General features: G+C 39.4%; 1 protein-coding gene across 2 annotated transcripts in view; it reads left to right on the top strand.

Annotated features, from left to right (window-relative positions):
* LOC135228842 (neuroligin-4, X-linked) overlaps positions 1 to 15,760 on the top strand; it is a 267,647-nt gene that overhangs the window by 113,214 nt on the left and 138,673 nt on the right. For both annotated transcript variants that reach the window (XM_064277935.1, XM_064277936.1), the window contains exon 2: positions 10,250 to 10,402. In XM_064277935.1, coding sequence (XP_064134005.1) covers positions 10,250 to 10,402 — 153 coding nt within the window. The remainder of the gene's footprint in view (positions 1 to 10,249; positions 10,403 to 15,760) is intronic.

Raw genomic sequence — 15,760 nt, 5'->3', positions numbered from 1 at the left:
CAATGGAATATCGTTCAGCCATGAAAAGGAATGCAATACTAATACTTGGTAAAACACAGATAAACCTGTGTTACAAAGATATATCGATGTATATATAAAGAAATACTGCATGATATCATGCTAAGTGAAAGAAGCCAGATGCAAAGACCACTTGTTGTATGAATTCGTTTATATGAAATGTCCTCAAAAGGGAAATCTATAGAGACAGAAAGTAGACCGGTGGTTACTCAGAGTAAAGGTTGGGGGTATGGAGTGCTTGTGAATGGATACAAACAACATTTTGGGGGTGAAGTGTTCTAAAATCAGATTGTGCTGATGGATGCGAAAACTTTGGAAATTTACTAATAAATCACTGAATCCAAAAAAACCCGTTGCTGTCAAGTAGATTCCGACTCATATCGACCCTATAATAGGACAGAGTAGAACTGCCCCATAGGGTTTCCAAGGAGCACCTGGTGGATTCGAACCGCTGATCTTTTGGTTAACAGCTGTAGCTCTTAACCATTACACCACCAGAGTTTCTTCTGGAAACACGGGGGCATTAAATTCCAACCCTGGCCCAAACCCAAACCAAGGCCACCCTGCAGGGTCTGGAATATGTTAACCATTTCATGGATAGTTTTTTGGTGATGTCGTGTTTTTTTCACTAATGGAATGGATGCTGAATCATTGTTTGTTGGTAGCTCTTTATTATTTTAAAAACCGGTGTGCTGATTGCAAGACAGACATATTGGCCCCATGTTCCATGAAGCACATCACACAGGCGGGAAACTTGGGTCCCGTGGCGCATTACACTTCCTGGTTACACTTGAAGCATAAAATATCTTACTCAGCTTTCCCAAAATACTAGGTAAACATTCTACGTGCTGTGCACAATTGTTATCAGTTTGATTGTGGGTCCCATGTTCCGTGAAGCCCATCACACTCATGGAACATATAGGTCCCATGGGCCAGAAAGTGCAACGCAAACTGTTTTCACCCCAAAAACAACTCATTTACTTCAATATCTCTGAATGTCAGCAACCGTACCTTCCCAATAGCACAAAGGAAATAGTAAACATACTTGCAAACCTTATCTCCCTGTACAGAAGCCTAAAAATGCAGAAGTTTCACACAATCACTCCTCCAGGAAGCATCTCCTCATATGAGTGGCTCTCAGCACTCACACGTGGCGTGGATCAACTTCCTTGTCTTTTAGGCGGTTGCACCAGCATCCACCATGACACCAGAACATACTGAAGAGGCTCAAATGCCTGCCATTAAACCTCCAGGGGCAGAAAACGTAACACAGTGTATATATCCCATGGCCCGTGGAAGGGTTAAATGTCAGAGCCTTCCCCCAAGTCATTGGGCTCAAAACCTTCAGGTTCACCACCAGTGTGTGAAATCTGGATAATCTCAACTACCCCTATGAGGAGGGAGAGTGGGGGAGGGTTCAGGGAACGGTAGGTACCCAATCAGCTTGAGAAAGATGTTCTAAAGATTTATGATGATTTTACAATTTTTATATCATCGTTATTTTACTCATTAACTAGCAATCCAGGCTGATCGACCATTCCTTTGATTCTTTACTGGATTCCTTGGTTGCCCAAAGTATAACTATTAAGAGCTTTGTTGGGGTATAATTTGCATACAAGAAACTTAACCCATTTTAAGTGTAACATTCAGAAACCCTGGTGGCTTAGTAGTTAAGAGCTATGGTCGCTAAACAAAAGGTCGGCAGTTCGAATCTGCCAGACACTCCTTGGAAACCCTATGAGGCAGTTCTATTCTGTCCTACAGAGTCGCTGTGAGTCGGAATAGACTTGACGGCAACAGTTTTGGTTGCAGGGGTGGTGTTCCCAGATACAGAGAAAAGAGGTTGACAAGAGGGAAGAAATTAAGAATAGGGCAGGGAGGTAAAGGCAGGTGCAGGGAAAGGTAAACCCAGGTGTGGCCTATAATTACAGGTGGCCATTCTCACTGACTCCTGCATGTTTTCAAGGAGTCCTGGTAGCACAACAGTTCAGCGCTTCACTGTTACCTGAAAGATTGGCTGTCGATCTCACCAGAAGCTCTGAGGCAGAAAAAAGTCCTGTTGATCTACTTGTGTGAAGAGGACAGCCTAGAAAACCCTATGAGGCACTTCTGCTCTGTCATGTGGGGTCTCTAAGAGTAAGAATCAGCTTGACAGCATATTTCTAAGATGATCTCTAGGATGACCTTAACCTTAGAGAAGTAGAAATCATCTAACCTTGATAAATAGATCCATAGCCGCCATCAAGTTGACTCTACCTCATGGCGACCCCATGAACAACAGAATGAAACATTGCCTGGTCCTGTGCCATCCTCGCAATCACCAGAAGTAAAGGCCCCTTATTTTTCTAAAAGAAGACATCCCTTTTACATTTTTTAAACCAAATTTAGCAGTAAATTCAGTCCATGAGATAGCTTTGAAATATATTTTATACAAATGAGCTGTGACTTAATAACCAAGAAAAGAGAGTTGAGCTAATTCGATGCAGAACTAATTTTTAGACTTTTTTTTAAGGCATTTAAATACAATAGAATTTTTGGAAATGAATAGATTTTGTATCAGCACGTTCGAGTCCATCATTGGGGTTGTCATGTCAACCCATCTCACCGAGGGTCTTCTCCCTCTCCCTCACTGGCCCTCTACTTCACCAAACATGATGTCCGAGCAATCCATCCCTCCTGATGATGTGTCCAAAGCAAGCAAGTCAGAAAACTTTCTGTTGTGATCCATTAGGTTTTCACTGCCTAGTTTTCAGAAGTAGATTACCAGCCCTTTCTTTCTAGTCTGTCTTAGTCTGGAAGCTCCACTGAAAGCTGTCTGCCATGGGTGACGCTGCTGGTATCTGAAATACTGGTGGCAAACTTCCAGCATCCCAGCAACACACAAGCCACGGCAGATGTTGACAGACGGTGGTGGCATCTACCCCTGAAGGAACAAATTTTGTTGAAGGGAAGCAGCATGATGGCAGAGCACACTCCGTTTCCTAATCCATTCCGTCTTTTTTTGAAGACAAGTATACTTTTTCTAGCAACTTCTCTTTCTTTAATGAAAGAACATTGAATAAATGAGGTGACCTGTGTCTACAGAAACTTAAAAAAAAAAAAATCTTGTTACTTGAATGAATTAAAACGTTTTTAGAAGTGAGAAGGGCTTCCTAACGCAAGCAGTTCAATGTATCATTCACGTAGTATACTCAGATGTTGTAGTTTGGTTGATTCTGACTCATAGTGACCCTCTAGGACAGAGGAGAACTGCCCCATAGGGTTACCAGGCTGTAAATCTCTACAGAAGCAGACTGACACATCTTTCTCCCGTGGAGTGGCTGGTGGGTTCCAACCACTGACCTTTCGGTTAGCAGCCAAGTGCTTAACCACTTTGACACCAGGGCTCCTTATTTCTCTTAAAAAAGATGAGACCAGAAGAGCTAGATGATGCCCGGCTACAACCAATGACTGCCCTGACAGAGAACACAACAGAGAACCCCTGAGGGAGCAGGAGAGCAGCAGGATGCAGACCCCAAATTCTCGTAGAAAGACCAGACTTAAAGGTCTGGCTGAGACTAGGAGGACCCCAGTGGTCATGGCCCCCAGACCTTCTGTTGGCCCAGGACAGGAGCCATTCCCGAAGCCAACTCTTCAGACAGGGATTGGGCTGGACAATGGCATAGACAATGATACTGGTCAAGAGTGAGTTTCTTGGATCAAGTAGACACATGGGACTATGTGGGCAGCTCCTGTCTGGAGGGGAGATGGGAAGGTACAGGGGGACAGAAGCTGGCTGAACGGACACAGGGAGTAGAATGGAGAGGAGATGTGTGCTGTTTGATTAGTGGAAGAGCAACTAGAAGTACACAGCAAGGTGTATATAAATTTTTGTGTGAGAGACTGACATGATTTGTAAACTTTCACTTAAAGCACAATAAAAATTAAAAAAAAAAAAAGACATCCCTTGTACATTTTTTAAACCAAATTTATCAGTAAATTCAGTCCATGAGATAGCTTTGAAATAGATTTTATACAAATGAATTGTGACTTAATACCAAAAAGACAATTGAGCTAATTTGACACAGAACTAATTTTTAGACTTATTTTAGGCATTTAAATACGATATAATTTTTGGAAAAAAATAGATTTTGTATCATGCTAATAGCTATAATACAGTGAGACACCAATATCATACTTTACGTGTGTTTGAAAAAGTGTGTATTATTCTCTACATGGATGAACTCTGTGTTCTATCAGATGAAAACAGTGGTTTGCCAGGGTTCAAGGAATTGGGCTTCTTTCTTTCCAATTCCACATTTATTGAACTGGTTGTTAATTAAACATATGACATTGCCCATATTAACCTTTATTTGAGGTTGCCCTCGTGTTTAAGCGGTTAAGCACTTAGCTGCTTACCAAAAGACACCTGTTGGGAACCCACCCAGCGACTCCATGGGACAAAATCCTGGTTACCTCTTCCTATAAAGGTTATGGCCTAGAAAAGCCTATGGGGCAGTTCTACTTTGTCACATGGGGTTGCGCTGAATCAGAATCAACTCCATGGCACCTGAAAACAACAACCTTTATTTGACCTAGAGAAAAAACCCGGCACTTCAAATTTTTGCTCATAAATGTGTTTAAGCTCCCTTGAGTTATGCAGAACTGAAGAATGTCCTTCAGAGAAAATGTTGTGATGACAGTTTTTCTCCCCCCTCTCCCTTAACTGAGGAAGGAGCCCTGGTGGCACAGTGGTTGAAGCACTTAGCTGCTAACCAAAAGGTTGGTGGTTGGAACCCACCAGCCACTCCACGAGAGAAAGATGTGGCAGTCAGCTTCCGTAAAGACAATGGCCTTGGAAACTCTATGGGGCAGTTCTACTCTGACCTACAGAGTCACTGTCTTAGTCATCGAGTGCTGCTGTAATACAAATACCACAAGTGGATGGCTTTAACAAACAAAAGTTTATTCTCTCACAGTCTAGTAGACTAGAAGCCCAAATTCAGGGTGTCGGCTCCAGGGAAAAGCTCTCTCTGTCAGCTCTGGAGGAAGGTCCTTGTCATCAATCCTCCACTGGACTAGCAGCTTCTCTGCATAGGAACCCCGGGTCCAAAAGAGGTGCTCCGCTCCGGGCTCTGCTTTCTTGGTGGTATGAGGTCCCCAGCTCTCTACTCACTTTCCTTCCCTTTTATCTCCTGTGAGGTGGTGCAGGCCACACCCCAGGGAAACTCCCTTTACACTGGATCAGGGATGTGACTTGAGCAGGAGTATTACATACCACTCTAATCCTCTTTAACATAATCTCATCTTGCCTCATTAACCACAGGCAGAGATTAGGATTTACAACACATGGGAAAATTACATCCATGACAAAATGGAGGACCACCACACAATACTGGGAATCATGGCCTAACCAAGTTGACACAATCATGGCCTAACCAAGTTGACACATATTTTTGGGGGGACGCAGTTCAATCCACAGCAGTTGCCATGAGTCGGACTCGAGCCAACAGCAATGGAATTGATTGATTGACTTTAAGTTAGGAGTCCTTGGTGCAAACTGTTAACGTGCTTGGCTACTAACTGAAATTTGGTGGTTTGAATCTGCCCAGAAGGATCACGGCCATTGAAAACCCTATGGAATGCAGTTCTCCTCTGACCCGTGGAGTCGCCATGACTCACAGTCGACTTGACTGGGAACCGGTTTGGTTTCATCAGTGCCTTATCTGTGGAGGTTAGCAGTCCAAATGCACCAGCCACTTCTTGGAAACCCTATGAGGCAGTTCTACTCTGTCTGTAGGGTCGCTATGAGTTGGAATCGACTTGATGGCAACGAGTTGTTTTTTTTTTTACCTTTGGAGGTCCAGAATGGTGCAAAGGGTTAAAGCAACTCCGTGGTAACTGGTTTTACTTTAAATTAAACCACTTTTCCTAGCATTTTACAGGCAGTCAAAGACTTTCTCTTTAATTGACACAGTGTAAGCTAGTGGTATTTTTATATGCATTCGTGGGCTCTATCTATCTATAAAAAGAAGGTAAAGCTGAGCCAATTAACTACACAATTCAAGCAAAACTGTTTTCGCCTCTCATATCTGGAAAATACAAACCAAAATGGCACACTGCATTATAAAGATATAAGGGAGTCATTTGGCAGATAGCTACTTATCCCTGCGTTTTGTTTTATGTGGAATTCTTATTCAGATAACATATCTGGGGTGATCCAGGTAGGTGACTTTATTTTTATTTTATTTTTTTACAAAATCAGATAATAATACATACTTGAAACACAAGGAAGAAGGTTATACTGTTTTATTTTGGTATAAGGTACAAGATTTTTATAGTATCGAAAAAAAAAAAAGAGAAAGAGAGCCGAAAATGATTAGTGGTTCCCTCAGAGTTGAAATGTTAGTGATTTAAATCAATTAGTGACATTTCTAATTTCTATTTAAAAATATGTTTTAAATTCTTATGCATGAAACTAATGTAGGTTTTAAATTAAACATAAAACATAGATAAGATGCTTTGTTTAAGATTCCTCTACTTTATTGCTTGTTTTCTGCCTCCATAATAGAATTTCCTAATCAGAGCAGATCAGTGATATTTGAAAAATTTAAATAAGTGATAACGTGTTGAAATTAGAAGAACTTTGAACATTTCACATGCATTTCTTTTTAAAATGTGGGAAATCTCTCTTCAGATAGTTTAATGTTCTTTTTTTTTTATTATTATTTTAAACTCACATTCGCTTTGGTGTTTGTTTTCTTCTTCTTTGATAGTAATATCATTTTAACCCCCCAAACTGCATTTTCACAGGGTATCTAATATTTTTTGCAAATAACATTTTGACTCTGTTCTTTTTGACATCTTTATGTTTACATGCATTTTGCATCTGCTCTATTTCATTTTTTGAAATACAAATATAACAGATTGGAACTTTTTTGTTACTCTTCTTTTTTACTGGATAGTATTTCTATCTCGTTTGGTTTTTTTGCAAACCTGTTGTTTTTGAATTCTCTTTTTTTTCCCTTTATTTTCCTTCTCACTGTGACCCCAGGAGCCAACACAAAGAAAAACGCAGATGATATTACCAGTAATGACCGTGGGGAAGATGAAGGTATTTTTTTTGCGTTTTCAAAGCTCGATCCTGATGCATGATTTTGTATCTTATCTCTCTCTCTATATATAGATATTTTTCATTTCAACCTGTTTTTCCTCCCCTTCTTTGAAACGGGTACACTTTGGTGTGCTTCTTTATTTTCTTCTTGTTTGGGAGACCACTGTTATTTTTAATCCCAATAACCATGTAAGATGCCTGCAAATCTCTTTTGAGAAGACATATCAAAGTTGTATCTAAATGCCAAGTGAGTAAGAAAATGCTATTTCCAAGGAAGTCCACTTCTTTTTTTTTCTTTTTTCTTTTTTGCTTGGCCACAAGAAGAGAAAATGGAATTTTAAAACATGCATGCATAGTTTCTTTTCTTCCTTTCAACAGTTGTTTTATAACCTTCAAAATAACTTGACACCTCAATGGAAACTTTTTGAGAGTGGCATTTCAGTTTTTTTCCCTTTTTGTGTGTGTGTGTGTGGGGTTCTTTTCTTTTACAAACATTGATTCTATAATAGGTTTCAAAAAATTTGCTCTGTCTCACAGTGAAGTACATCAAAAAGTGTATTTACGAGATGTTTCTTTCAGGAGTACTACCATTTAAAAAAATAAAGAAAAACGTAGGGGTATCTAAGAATTGAAAGAAAGGTCAAAAAGCTAGCTGTATGCATCTTCCTTTTTACACCACAACTATTGTGATAGCATTTTATTTTTCCTGAAATATTCTGTTGCTATGCAAAGTTTCTTCTCAAAGGATCCTAAACGGCATGACAAATTATCCACCCGAAGTGTAATGATTTTTCTTAAAAAATGGAAGGTATGTGGAATACAGGCAGCCATCCAGCCCATTGTACTCTGCCTTTTCAGCAGAATAAATGATTTTAAAACAGAAAAATAAATAAATAAAACAGACTTCTCCTTGCTGAGAAGGCTCTATAGAAGGGATAAAAGCACTTTTTTCCCCATCTGGGTAGCAAAGCACATGGAACTCCATTTATTTCCCTGAAAGGATGAAGAAGGAGTTGGATGAACCTTTAGTTCTATGCTTGAAAGGCAATTCAAGCTAGAGATGTGGGCGGTGAGTTATCTCTGCCTGTCAGTTTAACTTCCCTGCAAGTGCCTTTTTTATCAATTGCTTGTTTTTGCTGTCCTCTTTGATTCCTTTTATAAATCAACTGCTCTCCAAGAAACAAAATTTTGGCAACACGGCTTTCAAGCCTGGTCTTCCCTTAACTTTATCTCTTTACTAAGCCCTAAGTTCATAGGGCTGTCACTGCCTCAAACAGCTCTCTAAGAGATCTCTGATGGTGTTAGAATAGTTTCTTCTAAAACCAACTCATCACTCGGCCTCTGCTTTGGTAAGCGTGTCAGAACGTCAGCCATTTTATCCAAGCAAAACACGGCTTTTTTCTCCTATCTTCTTATACCTTATTCTATTATAATTTTCATCTCTCTCTGCTTTCTTTTTTAATATATTTCCCTTGCATAACTAAGATGTGTTTGCACAATATTGGCTATATAGCGTTACTACCATTAAAATGCTTTCTAATTTCCATTAAATACCAATACACTGTGATAAGTACTTTTAATTAATATTACACCCAGTTATTACTCCCTCAAGTTCAAGAAAACCTTGTTCTCTTTTTCATTCAAGGTAAGAGACATTAATCTAATAGACTCTCAGGGGAAACATTAAAGCAACTATTCAAAATCTTCGCCTATTCTTTTTTCTGTAATTCAGTCACCAACAGCCGCTAATTGTAAAATAAATCAGAGCAGAAAGACCAACACAAAGGGAAAAAGAAGCACTTATTGGTGAAAAACACCGTTCCTTATTCAACCAGCAGTTCGTTTAAAAAAAAAACTGTGTAGTTTATGATTAATAAAGGTTAATAAAGTGTAAAGTGCACTTGGATTTTATTCAAGAAAATAAGAGAGTCTCTTTTGTATTGGATAAAATGTGCAGAGTTCTGAGAAGCTTGACACTTTTTTTGTACTTTACTGTGAGTAGTGCGTGCTAGAACCTGTGGGTTTCTCACACCCCCTCTCAGCTCGCTAGCACCCAGTGAGGGTATTCGAGGTCATAATCTTAATTCACTGCATAAGTAGCCGCCATCGACACGATCGTATATTTCAATATCTCCAAATTTCTTTCCAGTATTCCAAAATCGTCTCCATGAATTAAGGGGAAGAAAGCTTGATTAAATATTTTCTTAAGTGTGGAATGTAGGCTGATTTGGCTGCATAGGTTCATTTTCCTACACCTTTTCAGAAAAGCACACTCTACAAATTCTACCTATTGTCTCAAAATTTCTGTCATCACAGATCATCGGGAAATATGTTTACGTCTGTTTTTTTAATTAAAAGAATGACTAAGGGTACACATGGCTTGCATATCACAATGGAAATTTATATTCTCTGGAAATGTGCGTTTAAATAATGTCGTTTAAATAGTCTCACTTTGAGTTTGGAATCTTCTGCCATTTTCATTACATGTCTTTTATTTTTCATTTAAATATGTTGGGATATCACTACAACCAATAAACTTGAGTAATAAGAGTTGGTTGGGCATCTTTTTTAAAACATGTTTTTCTTCTGTTGACAATTTTTAAACAATTATTTAGCTTGGTTATCATTTGTCTTGTATTGACTGTGCATAGTTTTACTACTACATTTTTTTTAAAAGATGATTTGATACACTCACTTTTGACTTAAGATGGCAATTATATTAAAAATAAATGATAATTTTCAGTTGATTTTACACTTAATTAGGTGATGAAAATACATTTTGGATCATACGCCATGTGCTTCTTTAGTTTAAATCACCTTGTAGAGTTTAAGCAATATTTAGGAAATTAGTACCTTAAATTATTTTTTGGTATCTTAGTCTATCTATTAGCTGTTGTATGCATACATATGACTCAAAATGACTGTATCCTTCTCCAAAAATCATTTCTATGAATCGAAAATATAATGGCGTTGACATTTTCCTAAGTGAGTCTATAATTCATGCATAGAAATGGGATGAAATCGACTTAAAACTAGAACGATCAACAAGTAGCCTCTGCCCGTTTTTTTTTTTTTTTTTTTTCAGCATCAGTTCATCAGTTTGATTTTTTATTGTCCTTACCTGGCCTTTTTTTCCAGACATCCATGATCAGAACAGTAAGAAGCCAGTTATGGTGTATATTCATGGTGGATCCTACATGGAGGGAACTGGCAACATGATAGACGGAAGTATTTTGGCAAGCTACGGAAATGTCATAGTGATCACCATTAACTACAGGCTGGGTATTTTAGGTAAGTGATTACCTCATATTAATGGCTGTGCAAGAGACAACTGTGAAAGTCCGTGTTTTATTCCGATGGGACGATTTGATTTGAATTGCGTCGCTGCAACAGCTAGAAAATTCTCCTATCCAGGAGTCGCTTTTTGTTATAGCATGTGTTTGCTCCTGGAAAACCAGATGAAACTGTGTTTTAATACCTTCCTGTGGTTCAGCCATTGTATATCGTATATAGTTTTTATTTGACTACTTTTCTCTTGATGACTCTGAACCCTTCCTCAAATAAATGCAGGTTTCACGGTCATCAATCAATTTAAAATTAACTTTTGTTTAAAGTGCTTTTCTTTCTTTGGGTTAAATGAATGCCTGTGTTGTTCAGCAAAACCCTGTAGAGTGAACACGTCTTTGGTAATTTAATAGTGAATAATAACCATAGATATTAGCTTTTTTTTTTTTCCTGTTTGTGTAGGTGTACGTGATTAGTTGATCTTTTAGAGGAAAATATTTCATGTAATGTTTTACCTGATTATCTGTGTATTTGGGGCCTTGAAAAACAGTTGTATGGTTTCGTGGCTCTTGTATTTGTGTGCCATGAAACTTCGTCATTTGAATTTTGTTTCATTTTGTGGCTTACAGTTAAAGGGCGTTAGTCGTGGATATGGAAATTCAGGCTTAGCTGCTGTGCGTTGTTTTGGTGTTTAATTCATTTTTATCCTAATCGTGAGTCTGAAAATTATACACCTTCGGTGGTAAGATTTTAAGATTTCCCTTCTTGCGTGGCTTTGCGTGTTGCTGTACAGTTCATGAATAATATCTCTGGAGCTGTGTAAAACCCCTGTCGCAAGGTGCAGTGCATTTGAATGGTGCAAAAAATCAAGATTTGAACGGTGTGACCATAAGAGGGAGTAGCGTATTTTGCAACGTGGTTATGGTAAACTATAAGCAACTAAAAGAGGCTGATGGTTCTGTGTCCAACAGGAAACAAGGCTGGGAATGAGCTCCACAAATTGCTAAACACTGCCAAGAATATTTTATCTTCAACTTGATGTTTTAATTTTATTTTGAGCATTTTTCCCCCATTCCTATGGGAAACCATTAGCATGTAAAAGACCCCAGGAGGGAGTAAGTGGAAATGCATCTGATTTAGGGGTGTTCAAATGCAAACAGTCTACAGCTGTTGGCAAAATTGTGATAAAGTACTCCAAATTCCATGTTGGAGTTTATATTAAGGGGAGGGGGGAGACTCAGCCTTGTTAAGAAATAATCAAGACTCACATAAATGGAAACAGAAGCTTTGTTCTGAGCAGTTATTCTACATGCATATGAGGAGACCATTTGGATTCCAAAAAAAAAAAAAGAAAGAAATAGCTCAAAGTAGGCTGGTTATGGAGCCCTGGTGGCGCAGCGGTTAAGAGTTAAGCCTGCTAACCTAAAGATTGGCAGTTTGAATCTGCCAACTGCTCCTTGGAAACTAAGGGGGAAGTTCTACTCTGTCCTATAGAGTGGCTATGAGTTAGAATCAACTCAACGGCAACGGGTTGTTTTCCACCCCACCCCCACCCCCGTTAGGCTGGTTACAATGAGGCTTATAAAGAGAAAAGGAAGGAAAAGTAAAGAAAATCAACCATTGACTAATCTTAACTGATTGATTGAACCCTGCCTTCCTCTTTTTACTGAAATTAACTGCTATCTGGTCACAAGGTGGTCTCTGGCCCTCCACCCACCTGCAGCCATGATATCTTTTGCGATGTAAATTAAGCAACCCTGGCTACTAACAGGAAAGTAAAGATTAGCAACTTTGGGTGAATAAAAGCTGAAGGCAGGATCAATTTCAGGCAAGAAAATTGTTTTCTAAGGTTCATCTTTGGTTTCGTGGGTAAGAAAAACCTTAAAATCAAAGTAAAACCAAAAACCAAACCAAACCCTTTGCTGTTGAGTCGATTCTGACTCATAGCGACCCTATAGGACAGAGTAGAACTGCCCCATACGGTTTCCAAGGAGTGCCTGGTGGATTCCAACTGCCCATCTTTTGGTTAGCAGCCCAACTCTTAACCACTGTGCCACCAGGGTTTCCTTAAAATCAAAGTGAGGTGTCTGTTATTAATTTGTCTCTTCAATAGTGTAAAGAAACTTATTATTTCTTTTTTTTTTTCTTTTTGGTAACTTCCACGAGCCAGGTCTTTGTGAAATAAATTGAACTAATTTTGCGTAGACATTGTTTGCATGCTTCTTCAGATATCTTCACCTTCCCAGAAGTTTAGGCTCATTGCTTTGACTACTGGAAATCAGGTTCCTTTATCTTTTATAAAAGGTCCACTCTAACCAAGAGGGGGAGAGAGAAAACCAGAAGAACACTCCACAGGGCCCTTTCAAAGAACCCAATGTACTGGGCCAGGAGCAGTGATAACATGCTGTGGAGGGACTCCACGGTACTCTCTGCTGAATGAAGCCAGAAACAATTAGCAAATGGCTGCACTGGGGGAGGGAGGATAAAAACTGTTCTCTCCTGTGAAAACAAAAATCATATTAAGCCAATAAGAGACACCAAAAAATGCGTTTTGAATACATGACTTTGCAAATCAGGGTAACAGTTCAACCAGGCAGTCGGAAATGTTCTGAAAATGAGAGATCCTGCAAACGCTCAGACCAAGTCTTATAGGCGTCACCGTGGAAAAACGGGTCTAAACAGACCCGATAAACAAATGTGTGGTCAGGAAAGATTCCACACAGCCTTGTGTTGAAGAACAATTGATATAATCACTGATTTACCCTAAACATAGCTCCCAGTCTAACCCTTGGAGTCTGTCTCCCAAAACTGCCTGAATTCTCCAAAAAATGGCAATACCCGAGGCAAAACGGTCTTACTAGATTTATCTAGACCACTGTTTGACTCAAAGGAAACCACCAGGAACCAGTTTCTTCAAGGCTGAATGTTCAAAAGAATACCCAAGAGCAAATGGCCTGGGTGGGTCACCCCAACTCCCAGCCAGTAAAACCCAGTGCCCTCGAGTCTATTCACCCTAACTCCGTGGACCCCAAAATCTGGATCCCAGGAGAATTAAAAGTTTCTCGCTGTATGCATAACGTGTTGATGTTACTTACAAGGTTGGATTCCCAGAACTTGGTTTTTCCCAAAGCAGACTTATATTAAGCAGCTCTAAGGTTTGGGATTTCATGTAAGTTTGGTCCATTGGTGAATATGTTGACAAACTCACGAAGTAGTATCCAAAATCTGTCTACTTAATAGTATGAAAGTAGTGTAGGGTGGTATCTCTGTTGGGGATTTGTGCACGTCCCATAACCCTCTTGAAAACTCTTAGGTGACGTTGGCTTTCTGCTTTGAGGAAATCACTCTTGATTGACTTTGAGAAATATTGAAGATCTCACAAAGAAGTATCAGAATTATGCAAATTTTATTTTATTTTTAAGAAGAGAAACATAAACTTGACTTTAGAACTTCTCTTGTTGAAAAAATTGAGGTACACCTTTTGTAACCAAAAGATTCAGAAAAACACTACCACGTAAGAGAACAGAGCAGCAAGGGTCACAGCAGGGAAATAAAAGAAGGAATTTAGCTTGTCTTCACTCATCTATTTGGAAACCTAGTGGTGCAGTGGTGAAGAGCTACAGCTGCTAACCAAAAGGTTGGCAGTTCAAATCCACCAGGTGCTCCTTGGAAGCCCTATCGGGCAGTTCTACTCTGTCCTGTAGGATCGCTATGAGTTGGAATCAACTCGACGACAGCGGGTTCAGTTTTGGTTACCTTAGGGTGGAGCATTTCAGATGGCCTCCTCACCATCAACTCTGCAAGCCTTCTTACATTCTGTGTATATTTCTTAGATATTTTCTTTGTGGTTACCATAACAGTGACATTTACTATGTTACACCCACAAAAACCTAGTCTAACTTGGTACCAGGAAGTAACCCACAAACAACTATCATACAACATTAACATGCAGAAACCCTATTCCTATTTCACTCCTCCCTCCTCTAGGTGGAAACTTTGGTGGCTCAGTGATTAAGAACTACAGCTGCTACCTAAAAGGTTGGCAGTTCAAATCCACCAGGTGCTCTTTGGAAACTCTATAGGGCAATTCTACTCTGCCCTACAGGGTCGCTATGAGTCACAATTGACTCGACGGCAACTCGACGGCAATGGGTTTGGTCTTTTAGTTTTAGTCATCTATTTACATTCCAGGGATGGGCTACAGTGGAACAGGTAGGGATTCTACCCAAACCAAAGCCCACTGCCAACCCATCAGTGCCATTTCAGAGACTCTACAGGACACAGTAGAACCTCCCCATTGGGTTTCCAAGGCTGTAACCTTTACAGAAGCAGACTGTCATATCTTTCTCCTGCGGGGCAGCTAGTGGGTTTGAACCACCAACCTTTCTGTTAACAGCCCAGCACTTAACCATTGCTCCACCAGGGCTCCTTAGGAACACAACAGACCCCCTTTGATTGGATGGAGTGATACGCGCCCACTTTGCTGATTAGACATGGTGACGGAGATTGTTAAATGAGATTTACTTTATTGTTATCAAGGGTTTGTGTTTGTATCTTTGCTCTTGAAAACTCTTGGGCAAGGTTTGCTTTCTGCTTTGAGGAAATCACTCTTAATTGCCCTTGGAAAAAATATTTTTAAATCTTTGACATCCAGACATTTGAAAAGATAATCGCATCAAATGATACAGTGTGCATCGTGACAATCATTCCAATTAGTAATTTTAACGATAATAGATATGTTTTTGGCAAAAAGTTAAGATACGGTGTGAATTTTTTTTTCTCATAAAGTAACAAGTGCTACCTTCCTCTCCAAGAAAAGGAAAAATGCATTGTTTGCACTTTTTAATGGAGTAGAAAATGCTGTTCTTTCATCCAAAAGAGATGGTAAATAAATAAAAGATAAAATATGGCAAAATGGAAACAGATGGTGTTAGATGGGAAGAAAACAAATTTTAGGATATTATACACATGTATCAGAAACACTGGTGGCGTAGTGGTTCAGTGCTTCAGCTACTAACCAAAAGGTCAGCAGTTTAAATCTACCAGGTGCTCCTTGGAAACGATATGGGGCAGTTCTACTCTGTCTATAGGGTCGCTATGAGTCAGAATCAACTCGACAGCAACAGGTTTGGTTTTTTTTTATACACATGTATTAGCGTCTTACCATCTACTGCACATTGGGAAGGTTGGCTAACTAGCAAGTCTCTTTCTTCAGCTGCACAAGGTGGTGGTAATCTCTTTCTTGCAAGATCATTGTAATGTCTATTGCTCACCTATGTGAAGTTTAATAGCACAGAACCCCAGGACAAACTCAGTGTTTGGTGGAGTCCCCATACCACTACTATTTTTCTTATCACTGAACAT

The sequence above is a fragment of the Loxodonta africana genome, chromosome X (genome assembly GCF_030014295.1).
Source record: "Loxodonta africana isolate mLoxAfr1 chromosome X, mLoxAfr1.hap2, whole genome shotgun sequence".
Taxonomy (NCBI): domain Eukaryota; kingdom Metazoa; phylum Chordata; class Mammalia; order Proboscidea; family Elephantidae; genus Loxodonta; species Loxodonta africana.
Note: the sequence above shows the minus strand (reverse complement) of the source record. Positions and strands in the feature narration are given on the sequence as shown.